The following is a 12,197-nucleotide window of genomic DNA, read 5'->3' on the forward strand; positions in this document are numbered from 1 at the left end:
AATCTAAGCACACAGTGCTTTATACCCATCTCTCTTATTATTCTAATAATCCTGCTGTTCTTTACCTTTTAATATTATATAATAAATTTTGATCATTTTCATCTCTCCCAGTTCCAACTCCTCCCAGATCCTGCCCTCCTATCCAGCCAACTTCATTCTGTCTCTGTCTCTGTCTCTATCCCTCTCTCTCTCTCTCTCTCTCTCTCTCTCACAAAAGTGAAAATTAAAACAAAGAAACAAAATAAAATCTATAAGACAAAAAAAAAAAACCTAAATCAAATCAAGCCAAATAAAAAGTGCATAATGAAACATGGAAACATGGAGCCCATTTTGTGTGGCCAACACCTTCTTGGCATAGGATCTATCCTGGTGTGTAGCTTAAATACTCAGTAAACTCCATAGGAGAAAAGTGATTTTTATTTTCTTCCCCAGCAGATATCAATTGTAAATAGCTTTTCAGTTAGGGATGGGACTTTGTGTCCACTCTCCCTTCTATGGGCTGTAGTTGGTGTTTAGTTTCAACTTTTGTAAGTCTTCGCATGCTATGCACATATGCCCTGCTGTGTCTGAAGACACTTTCCTTGGAGTCATATCCGACCTTTTCTTACAACCTTTCTACCTCATCATCCACATAGATCTCAAGCCTTTCTCTGTCCATTGCATTTAGCTGCATCCCACAGCTTTTCCCTTACTGTTAATTAGTCCCTTTGAAATTTTCAACACAATCCTTTATAAGCTTTTCAAATTATACAATTCTTCAAAATAAAACAATGTTTTACTGTGTCTTCCTGAATTTTCATGAATAATTTATATTTTCTTCCTATACAACATTTATTTTTCATAGTATGCAAAACTTGATCCTATCTTCTCACAGGTCTGTCTATTTTTTTCTACAAGATACACATTTTTTTAGATATTTCTTACACTTACTGAGAAAATTTTTATTTTGCTCCCAATTATTCATTCTATAGATTATATAAAATTCTCTTTTTATGAGTTCTCATTATGACCTCAGGGAAAATTATTAAAGATTTTGTACAAATTGGTGTTAGCACTCACACACCACTCAAGAACATTTATGTGAGCTAATTTTGTTACATAAAGAAAAGATTAATTAATCAGTATGCAGACATTGTTCATGTTAGTCTATAATGCCATATCCTGGAAGATTGTGACTTTGTTTTGTTCAAAAGACAGTTCCAGTCCATGCATTAACACAGACAGTGATCCGCAATGGCAATGATCCAGATGAAAATCATAAGTGACAAGACAGGAAGGGGCTGGAGTGGTAGTAGGTCCATCTCCTCCTTGGCCCACACTCTTCTCTGTCATTCTACATCAATAATACTACCAAGGAAAATGAGCTAGTCCATTGAAGGGGCTATGTTTCAATTTTAAAAAGGTACATAGAATATGTAAATAGCATGTATACTTTCATACCTATATTGCACAATATAACATATATTTTCATTAAATGCAAACAGTTGGAGAAATGTAATGTAAGAGATGATTATATAATTGTCGAGCAACATAGTGTGTGGGCACGTGTGTATAGGAGTCTCACCTTCAATACTCTACATCATGAGAGGGCGGTAAAATAGTCCAGTGAGAGTATCTTTCAATTTAAAGACTTGGCATTTGTAACAAAAGAAAATAAAACCACAAAGTAGTAACTTCTATTCTCGAAAAACTACATTTGAAGTTACTTTTTATGTAATTCCATTAAGCCAACCTTCCTGCAAATGCAAATAACATTTGCTCATATCTCTTTGCTGCAGTACGGTTACTATCTGTCTAGGTTGCTAGAATCAAAACCAGTCTGGGAACTGAGGCCAGTGCTCCCGACTATAGCACTTGGCCACAGTTAATTGACAACTTCTCAACTGAACATGTGTGCCTCTGGGCAGGGCAGGAACCCTCACGTTCACAACAGTTCTTTCCTCGCTCTTCAAGTTGTTCAGGACAGCTTTATTTCATTTGTGACCTCTTTTTCCAAACTGTTGACACTATTTTAATTTTCTAGCTATCCTTTAGGAGGACAGTAGATAGGCTTCCCACAATGTATCACTTCATTAAAATTTCTTTGAATGTGAAGTTGATTAAAATGAACTAGGGTGAGAGATGATTATGAGCATACCCATCTTCTTAAATCATTTCAATTTGATTTAAAGTTCCAATTTATTAATGTATGCCAAGATGTGTCCTATATAACATTTTCCCTGAAATTTAGACAGAACCAAATCCCAAGATAAGTAAACACTGAATACATAATAGTAACAACTATTACACCTACTTAGAACAGGGGTTTTCCAGAGGTCATCATTCAGTAATAAACACTTTTTAACGTGTACACCTGCATAGATACATGCATTTTTCTCATTGTTAATGAAAATACAACTTCTTTTATAAACGTAGCCTTACAAAATATACTATTTCTATTCAAAACCATGCCAGTGTACTCTCCAAACATTAAGACAATTATCTCTACTAAGCTGCATGACTATAACCTGAAGTTTTATCAAAATTTGATGTATTTAAGAATAGTAACACATTCATGTCCAATTCACGTCTTACTCATAAGAGTATCTGTGGGTTTCTTCTGCATTACACTGTGATGTTTCACACAGGCTTACTTCATCATGTGGGGCTTCAGTGATTCACAATCACCTTCCTATTCAAAGCACAAAATTACCAGGTAGCATAAAACAAGCATCCGGAACAACAATGGCAAGAGGCTTGATAGAATAAGTAAATGCACAACAGGTTTTCTTGGTTGCTTGTACCTTTTTGATTGTCTTCTCAATAAGCATGTCTCCAACGGGCATGAGAATACCCCCAAACACAGCCAAGACTGCACCAATGACAGCTCCAGCGATGAGCCCACAGTTCCGATCACAGCCCATTTTCCTCGTGCAGGAGAAGAATCGCGGTGGAGCACTTGCTTCTCACCAACTCTCCGGTGTGATTACAATGTTTCCTACGTGGCCTGATTCCACCATGAGAAAGAGGTCATAAACCAGAAGCTTAAATATCAGTATGAAAAGATCAAAGTACAAAGAGAACATGTCACTGAATCAGATGATTTTGCCAGCTAACAATAAACAAATATTTTTTGTTTGGCTCACCAAGCTGGTTTTCTACATCCTTCTCCCTCCTCTTGCTCCTAAAAACCCACCAGAAGCAGAAAATATCAAAGTGACTGTTTTTTCCCCTTTTTAATTCTTCTGTTTTGAATTTTCCTCCTTGAGTGATTAACATACTCTAATCTTATCTAAGCAGAACCATATATACACATTCTCATTCTCATACTCCCTACCATAACATGAGATACTCCTTTATACTCTTGCTCCCTCCCTACCTTCTCCACCCAATCAGAACCATAAGCACTCTGCCAGGAATTCTCCTGCAAACCAAATCTGGCTGGGCTGGCATGCCCTATCCACTAAGCCACCATGGCAATGGTAACATACCTTATTCACGAGCCAACAGCAATGAGTTTTGCAAGAAATGGTCTGGTGAGGCTCAGAAAGAATCAATACTTCCAATCATTTGTAGGCTACCTGTCAAGACAAGAAAGCAGAGGAACAACCCCTTATCAAATAATTAATACTAGTATATTTTGTTAATGTAATTGTAAATGTTAGACAATTCCATTTCTTTTCTGGTGTTTCAGTTTATGAAAACATTCAATAAACTTTTAAAAGTGTACATGGTCTATAATAATATCACTAATGGTTTTTGATAGAATATAGGTTAAGGAAGTTGATGAATATACATATTTTGTAAGTGTATAGGTTTAATATTAGACTTTTGTGTTGTTAAAGGTTCTTTTACATAACTGACTGTAGTACCATTCATTTTTTTCCTATACAGGGATTCTTCATATTTATTATTTTAAATAAGAAAGTATTGCTAACATGTACATCATGTAGTCAGCTTACTTTGCAATACCATATTTTATGTGGTTATTATGTAACATTGGAAGAAAATAATAGAACCACTGGATCCTCCTACAATAAAATTAATTCAGTCATATCACTTCTCATCAATATTTGAAGAGGAGGCTGGGATTCAACGACAGTGTGATGCTGATTTTTCACCTCCCTTAGTGGGCTGTCTCCTGTGGTTTGTACCTCATAATAATTTTGTTTCACACTAAAATGTCCATGGCCAAGAGGACCACAGACGTCAGCAGAACCGAGAAAAGATGAGGCCCACAGAGAGCATTCTGACATACTCTGTATATAGACATATTTCAAAAGATGAAGGAGCACGGATGGTACAGATTCTTCATGGCAGCCTCACTCCTTCTCTAACCCTTTACATTCAAGCTCACTACTTCAGTAAACTGTAAAGTCTGAGACTTTTCTTGACACACAATCTTTCTTCAAGCCCCCGAAGAACTTATAAGAAGACTGCACCATGCTGGAGTGCCCGCTGTAAACCAAGAATCCGATCTAGGAGGCAGCAATCACTGCCGAGGGACCCAGCTAGCACAGTGAAGATAAGACTCTGGGGATGAAATAACAACCGACCTTTCACCCTCCTTCCAGGTAACAATGAAGAAAAGATTGACGCTCTCTGTATCTTGACTTCTCTACTATTTCAAATGAGATGTGAAGTGAAAGCAACGTTTTCCTATGTGAGTAGCAGAAGTGTTCCTTCGGCCACTGCTGGTTCTTCTCCAGCTGTTGCCTGGGAGACTGAAAGGTGCAGTGACTCTGATTACGAGGCAGTGTGATAATCCAGAGACCTTGGCTCTGGACAGACTCTCTATCTGTCTAACACTTCTTAGAAATGCTTAAGAGAATTTCTTTAAGAAAGTATGCCTCTAACAGTGTGACCCGTGATCATAACTCTGGGACAGGAAATCCTGTGTGCTATAGAAGTTTGGCAAGTATAAATTAAATCTAAGTAAAAACACATAGTGAGTTACTGCTTTTGGAAAGTTATTTAATGCCTCATATGAACGTCATTAAATTATTCATTAGGGGCAGTGAGATGGCTCAGTGTGTAAGCGCACTAGCTGCCAAGTCTTACAAGCTAATCCTTGGTACCTGCAGGGCAGAAACAGAGAATTGAACCTTGCAAGTTTTACACACACACACACACACACACACACACACACACACACACACACACACACTTTAGTAAAAAATGCTGGAAATTATTCAGTAAAATCATTTCCAATTCTGACAAATAGAGTATAAAATGACCTTAAAATTACAATGTTATTGCTTCTGAACTTGGTGTACACATATTCATTCCTTATTCAATTCTATGTTAAATACAGTTGTGAATATACATTTCCAGAATCATTCTTCCTTATTGAAGAATGCTAATGCACGGCAGGAAAGCATTTCTATACAAGATAGAAAGGATACAGCATCTATTGTAACATCCAAGAAACAGAGCCTGCTCTGTAATACCTAGAAATCAACTTAGGGCCTCTGTATCAGGAGATTGGGCAATAGACAGATGTGGGCATGGTGTGAGTTCTGTCTGCTTCAAACTGAAGTGAGAAAGTACACACAACCCACCGGCATTGAGTCATATTTCTTAGAAAACAGAAGTATCAAGAAATGTATTATGTTGGATCATAGTAAGTATTAATGTATTTATCTCACATGCTTTCAAACGTGTGCTGATATTTGACAGAGTGGAAGAGCTTAGCTTATTCACAGGTTCACATTTTTAGTGCCTGAGTCATTATCATTGCATTGTGTCCTAATAAAGGTTCTGAATTTGCCCTAAAAATGGGAAAAATACATGTTCCTTGGGTTTACTAATTATCACTTAGTGCCTTGACATTATGAGTAATGAGGAATTCATAGTATAATAATATATTTTTGATGGTACATGAAATAAAACAGAATCTGTTTTATTGATCTGAGGGCATAAATGCTCAGGTTAGCACATTCTAGTCATCAGCTTGGCCATCCATATTTATCTTCAGAAGAAAGTATAGACTTTTTTAAACAACTTTCTGTGAATTCTGCTATTAAAGAATACAAAATTTGGGTCTCATGAAATCACATTTTCTTAATAGCACAGCTGCTCATAGTTTACCATAGGTCATTTCATTTTCTATCTTAGATTAATTTTACTAAAATTCATTCTTTAGTGAAGATATTATTTGCAATAAGTTGTTTATGGATTAAAATACTAAAATTTAGAAGTCAAAGAATAACCAGGAGCAGAGAACTCTTTGGACTAATCTAAAAGAGGAGGGGCATATAGGCTTTAAAATGGTATGAGTTACATGCCTGTCTTGATTCCAGGGTAGATCAGCTGCTATGTCCTATCTGGTGAATAAAATACATACAGATACAGATCCCTTTTCCCGGACATATGAGTGGATTCTATAGTTTTCAAAAGAAACACAGGAAGTGGCCTTCTTTTTCTCTTCTGGTTATCAGACTGACAGAATGCTTCTCTCATGGACTTTGAAACACAAGGCCCTTTCACCACATAGGACAAGTTAGTAGAAACTGAGAGTCTGGGCAGAGCCTGAGGTAGGATGAACTATAAGCATCCTCCCTGGCAAATAGGCCAAACAGTAGAGCAAATTCTCCTGAGAATCTCTAATTATTCCCATATGTGCTTCACGCTGTGTTCCCTCGGAAACTCCACCCAGAAAAGGCCTGGCCCACAGGTAACACTTTCTCAGACGTGAACAGCAAAATGTGAAAATGTTTCAGAATCAGACCAGGACAGAGGATTTTATTGTTTTCATCATATACTGACAGTTTAAAAACTCCTGTTCTACATGCTCCTTCCGTTGTTTTTTTTTTTTTTAAAAAATGTAGGAAACAAGGCCACACAACTCTGCAAAAACTGTCAATCTTTTCATTGAGAATTTTCCTACTCAAGAAAAGAGCAGCCCCTACGCATGATAACCTGATATGAAAATACCATGAATGGTGACTGAATGAATAACAGGTTGAGGATGAGTATAGCGTTTTTCAAAATTTCTTATGCCCTTTTCACACATTTACCCTCCACCATATCTAATGGCATTTACAAAGTCATGATTCTATAAACACAACACGTACATTCAATCCAAATTAATACAGAGGGGTTTGGTTATCTGATAATACTTGATCATGCTGAAACAAAAGACCTAAGGCCAACCTTTAACTGTCAGGTTAAATTGCACGGGTATTTTGACATTAAACAAAAACTCAGAGAAGCACTGCCTGGTAGGAGAAAGGAAGAACTATGGCCTTGCTTTCAGCTATGCCTCACAGTGGCTCTAAACCACCACTGGAGAACTCAAGGGTGCTGCAGAAAACTCAGGAATATTTTGATAAGGCGATCTCCAAAATCTTGTCCCATTTAAGTCACCAGAATCTTTTGTCTTTCTCATATGCCCATTTCCATCTAATAGATTATAAGCAGGCAAACATTTCAGCAAATATGTAAACATACAAACCAGCATTTGTGATGCTGATGAATCATTTCACTGAATTAAACTTATCAAATCACAATAAAAACTAGTCTTGGTGATAATCTTAAGTAAAATAGAGAGATTTTTGTTACACATAATACCCCAAATCCTGCAAAAGTAAGTCTGTTTTTTAGAGGCATAACCAGGGAGTACACCAGGCTTCAAGTGATTCCTTTAGACATATTGAGTTAAACAACAGGAACAGTTGTTCAATGAGCAACAAAATCCAAGAACGTCTCGTGCTTTCCTAAGCCTGGGAATCAATTTTTATGACTTCTGTAAACTGAGTTCCTAAATTGGTAACAATGGATAGACCTAGCAATGACCTGAACTCTGTCTGCTTTAACCTTAGAAATGAAGTGAGACTGTGAAAGAAGCCACTGGTTTTATATATATAGTTTGTTTCCTAAGCATATATATATTGCTTGTTTGTTTGTTTTTCGAGACAGGGTTTGTCTGTGTAGCTTTGTGCCATTCCTGGAACTCACTCGATAGCCCAGGCTGGCCTTAAATTCACAGAGATCCACCTGCCTCTGTCTCCTGAGTGCCACCACCACCTGGCAGTAAAAATATTTTTAATCATTTAACCCTAGGTATGAATGTTATTAGTGTTTCTTTCTCTATCCCAAATTCAACTATAGTTAGAATATTTCTTCAAGGTCTTCAGACTTTAAAATCTGAAATTAGGATATATGTATTTAGTTCTAGGTTTTCATAAATTAGTTTGTGGTTCTGTATTCTCTGAGTTTGTAAGAGATTAATTTAAGTAAGTTGCAAGTGTTCAGTAAAATCAAAAATGATTTTAATAATAATAATAATCCCACTATAAAAAGTTGTTTTACACATAATGAGTTTGGAGTATTATGCAATATTATTTTAAGCAACTATAATGTAGCAATAACTATTATTTCATGTTGCCTAATGACATGATTTGGAAAATTCCACTAAATATGATTATATAAAAATGGCATCAATATTTTCAAATTTCAGTAAAATGCATATGTGGGCTAGTCATGCCCTTAGACTATGCTACTTGAAAGTTTTAACAAGTTAGCTATAACACCTTGGATCAAATCACAAAATAGTAACATAATTGGTTTCTTTAGGAAATCAAGAGCAAAATAGGCAAAAAATACAAATTTATTCAAATTGATTAAAAATAACCACAACTTTCATTAAAGGAAAGAGCAGTAACTAATTACTTTCAAAATAAATTCCAAAGTTTTTAGTACACTCTGTACAAATACCCATCCCATTGTTAACTTTAATATTTTTCTCAGGCCACCCTGTTATCTGATAATCTGAATTTGGTTTATTGTTCTGGTTTAATAATGATGTTGATAGAAAGTGTTTTTACATTATTGTTCATTTATAGACTCTAGAAGACCTCTGGAAAACCAACTAGTAAAAATTTTTTGGAGATTTTATTCTCACTTATTCAAAAAACAATATTTATAGCAATGCTTTTTTACATTTTTAAAAGACATTACCAACTTAAAGTCATTTAAGAAAGAACTAAGAAGTCTTGGAATCCTCACATTCTCAAAAATAATTCAAATTTATTATAAATGATTTATTTCATTAATAGTTATTTATAAAGTTTCTTTAATTAGATAGTTAATTTATCTAGAATGAGTTATCTATTGTTTAAACTCAGAATTACAATTTAGGGAAATGACTTACTAGTATTTGAAACAAATTTTTGAATTTTTAAAGTCATTAATTTTCCTTTTTATTTTTACATTTAATACTAAGTTGTATACTAATATACACTAATTAAATTTTAGGTCATTTTTTGAAGTAACTCAGTCCTTGTACCAAATAAAATATCTTTGTTCATTAAAGAAAAGTGCTGAGTAAATGTATATTTAATAAATGTATTGCTCCTAACCATACAGAGAAAAACCAAGTTCATCAAAAACTGTACACTGAAAATTCAACAACAAGCTAAAAACACTGAAAAGTAACAAATAGTTAGCAAATTGCCTCCAAGACACACTGTTGGTATAATATTTACAAGTCATTTATAAAAACCAGTCTCACTGTATCAATGCTCATTAAAAATGTTCCTCATAATTTAAATATCATATTTAAATAGACAAGTTTAAATAAAACTCAAATTTGATTTTAAATTTAAATATTGACAAACGAATGTTGACAAATACATATGATATCAAGAATCATAAATAAAATGTCATTGGCCACTGGAAACACTTTCAATACTATTAAGCAGAAATGTAGGAAGACTGGTAAACAACACATCATGAAGTAAATCCTAGGAACTTTAAGGCAGCACTGAGTTTACTTAGTCATTTTTACTCTTTTGGTATAAAAGTTGATTTTTAAATACTATAATCTCCTATCATTTGAAAGATAGAAAAACTTTTCATTTTTCTTTAATTTAAAGAAAAAACATCCAACTTACCTATGGAAGACTAAGGAACCATCCACCAATTGCTCCAATCATTTCAGAAAGCAGCTGGTAAGAAGTGAAGGTCCTCAGCACAAAACCCCTAGCCTGAACTCATTACTTATGTGTGTGAGAGTTGAAATAAGCTCAAAAAAAAACCCTCAATGTCAGAGCTCAGTTTGTGGTTTGTTGCCAGCGGAATTGAGAAAAAAAAGAGAAAAACAGCAACGCATTACACTGATAGTTAAGCTCACAAGGGTCTATTTCTGGTGAAGACCCATCACCTACATCTTTTTTTTTTTTTTTTTTTTTGGCCATGTTCCCATCCAAGTAAGTCAGAGGCCAGCCTAGCGAGCGGAACTGATTAAGTGAGCCATTCCTTCCACACTTTGTTTCCCAATGCAATCGGTATTCCAGATGCTGGACTGAAAGAGGGTAGAAAGTAAATTAGGGAACTCACTGGTCTGTCACAACTAAGTTGCAAATCTCAGCTCATAAAATGCAAAGAAGAGTATTTTTCTATACTACAGAGGAGGAACCTGAAAGCACGTTCATACTGATAATTTGGAAAACAATTGGAAACTCTGTCAATCAACAGGGATGACAAACAGACTTGACAGAAAGGAAATGGCCCATTGTTCTACCTGGAAGTTAACTATTTATCATTTTTGTTGTTGTTGTTAATGTTGCTGACATTTATGAGGATGGTGCAATGATTCTCAAAAACCAAAAATGAAAAAAACAAAAGAAAGAAAAACCTAAAGATCTTCATCCAAAATAGAGCTAGCAAAAACCACACAAATCTAATTACTACTGAGCATGGTGTCTCAGTGCAAAAAGTATATGCACCTCAGTCACCCTCAGAGGAACTAATCATGTATGCCTAAGCAAACAGAAGACCTTGCAAATCATATGTGTGCCTAAGCAAACAGAAGACCTGGCACTTGGGACAAGTAAGACTCTCAAAATGAAGACTACTCTCACAAGACCCAAGGGTCAGACAGGCAACACCTCCAGAGTGTTACTCTGGCCTCAAGCTGGCAAGCTCGCTAAAAAACCATCTGCAAGTCTCTTTTAAAATTAATCTACCTAAGAGGCATGGGCAGGGATATATTTAGCAGACAGGTTTAGGTTTAAGCCAGTCTTTGGCCTTATATTGTGCCTGCTTGTCTCCTGTGGGCCTGTCTCACATACTGGGGTGAAATATCACTGGAGAAAGCCCTCAACCTCCTTGTTCATATTAAGCATTGCCGAGTTTTCCAGGGAGACTGTACTCAGTACATTCATTTAACTATTAACAAAAGGCCATTTCGATTTATTAGATTTTCACTTTGATTTCAGACCACTTATTGGGAAGAAAGTTGAAACCATCTGTGTAACCTCAATATAAATAAATTATCCTTTTCATTTCGAAAAAATTACATAGAGATTCCAGGAAAGGAAGCTGTATACAATCCTCTTACAACTGTGACCATTCTATTGTCATTGCTTGCTATGACAAAGGAGGATAAAGACTCTCTTAATAAATATTTTGATTGAGATTGTATACTTTTTTGATATAAATTTTTTTATCAAATTTAATTCACATGTCTATAAATACCAACATGATAATATAGAAATAGCTTTTCAACACAAAGGCAGTTAATGCCAGACTTAAAGACAATATTGAACACTAACAGAATATGAACACTAATAGAAAAGATATTTCCTGACAATAGATGCCTAAATGAACACTGCATTCACTTGGATTGCTTTTTAATCAGCAGTTCAATGTCCTCTTCTGGTTGTCTCTGGAGAGCAAAACATTACACATTCCATTGAACCGGCTAAAGAATCAAATTTACACTCTGAGAGGCGTCTGGTGAGTGTTCAGACCCATAGCCAACAGTGATCAAGGAACTTGCTATTCAATAGTCAAAAAGCACACAGTGGAATCAAATCCACAACATGAATGTCAAGAAAATACAACCTGAGCAATAAGTCATTTAAAAGTATGTATGTCCATTTAAAAGTAAAGACTCAGGTTATATATGCATGTGTGTATTTATGGAGAGAAGGGGTATGTGTGTATATATATATGTGTGTATGTGTGTGTGCACACGCACGTGCACGCGTGCTCATATATGGGCATGAACATATCCATGCGGGTGTGTATGTCCATATATATGAATGTCTATGGAGGATAGAGGACAACCCTGGGTATTAGCCGTCTTTAGATGCTGTCCACTTCCTATTTTGTTTGTTTGTTTCTTGAGACAAGGTCTTTCACTGACACTGGGGACTCAGTGTCTAGGCTAGAAAGACTGGCCATAAAGCCTCAGGTATCTGCCCTTTGCC

At 35.6% G+C, this 12,197-nt stretch overlaps 1 protein-coding gene across 6 annotated transcripts in view; it reads right to left on the bottom strand.

Moving 5' to 3' along the window:
* The window catches only part of Cd36 (CD36 molecule (CD36 blood group)), a 73,788-nt gene that overhangs the window by 24,950 nt on the left and 36,641 nt on the right, over nt 1-12,197 (bottom strand). For 4 of the 6 annotated variants that reach the window (XM_006971085.4, XM_076566322.1, XM_042272934.2 and 1 more), the window contains 2 exons: nt 3,471-3,560; nt 2,784-2,986 (listed from right to left, as the gene is read on the bottom strand). In XM_006971085.4, the coding sequence (XP_006971147.1) occupies nt 2,784-2,903 (120 nt within the window). In that variant the 5' untranslated portion in view covers nt 2,904-2,986; nt 3,471-3,560. Of the gene's footprint in view, nt 1-2,783; nt 2,987-3,470; nt 3,561-4,535; nt 4,704-9,875; nt 10,147-12,197 lie in introns of those variants that run through there. The other 2 variants (XM_015999983.3, XM_076566321.1) reach the window with 2 other exon arrangements.

Source organism: Peromyscus maniculatus, chromosome 3, assembly GCF_049852395.1.
Source record: "Peromyscus maniculatus bairdii isolate BWxNUB_F1_BW_parent chromosome 3, HU_Pman_BW_mat_3.1, whole genome shotgun sequence".
NCBI classification, from domain to species: domain Eukaryota; kingdom Metazoa; phylum Chordata; class Mammalia; order Rodentia; family Cricetidae; genus Peromyscus; species Peromyscus maniculatus.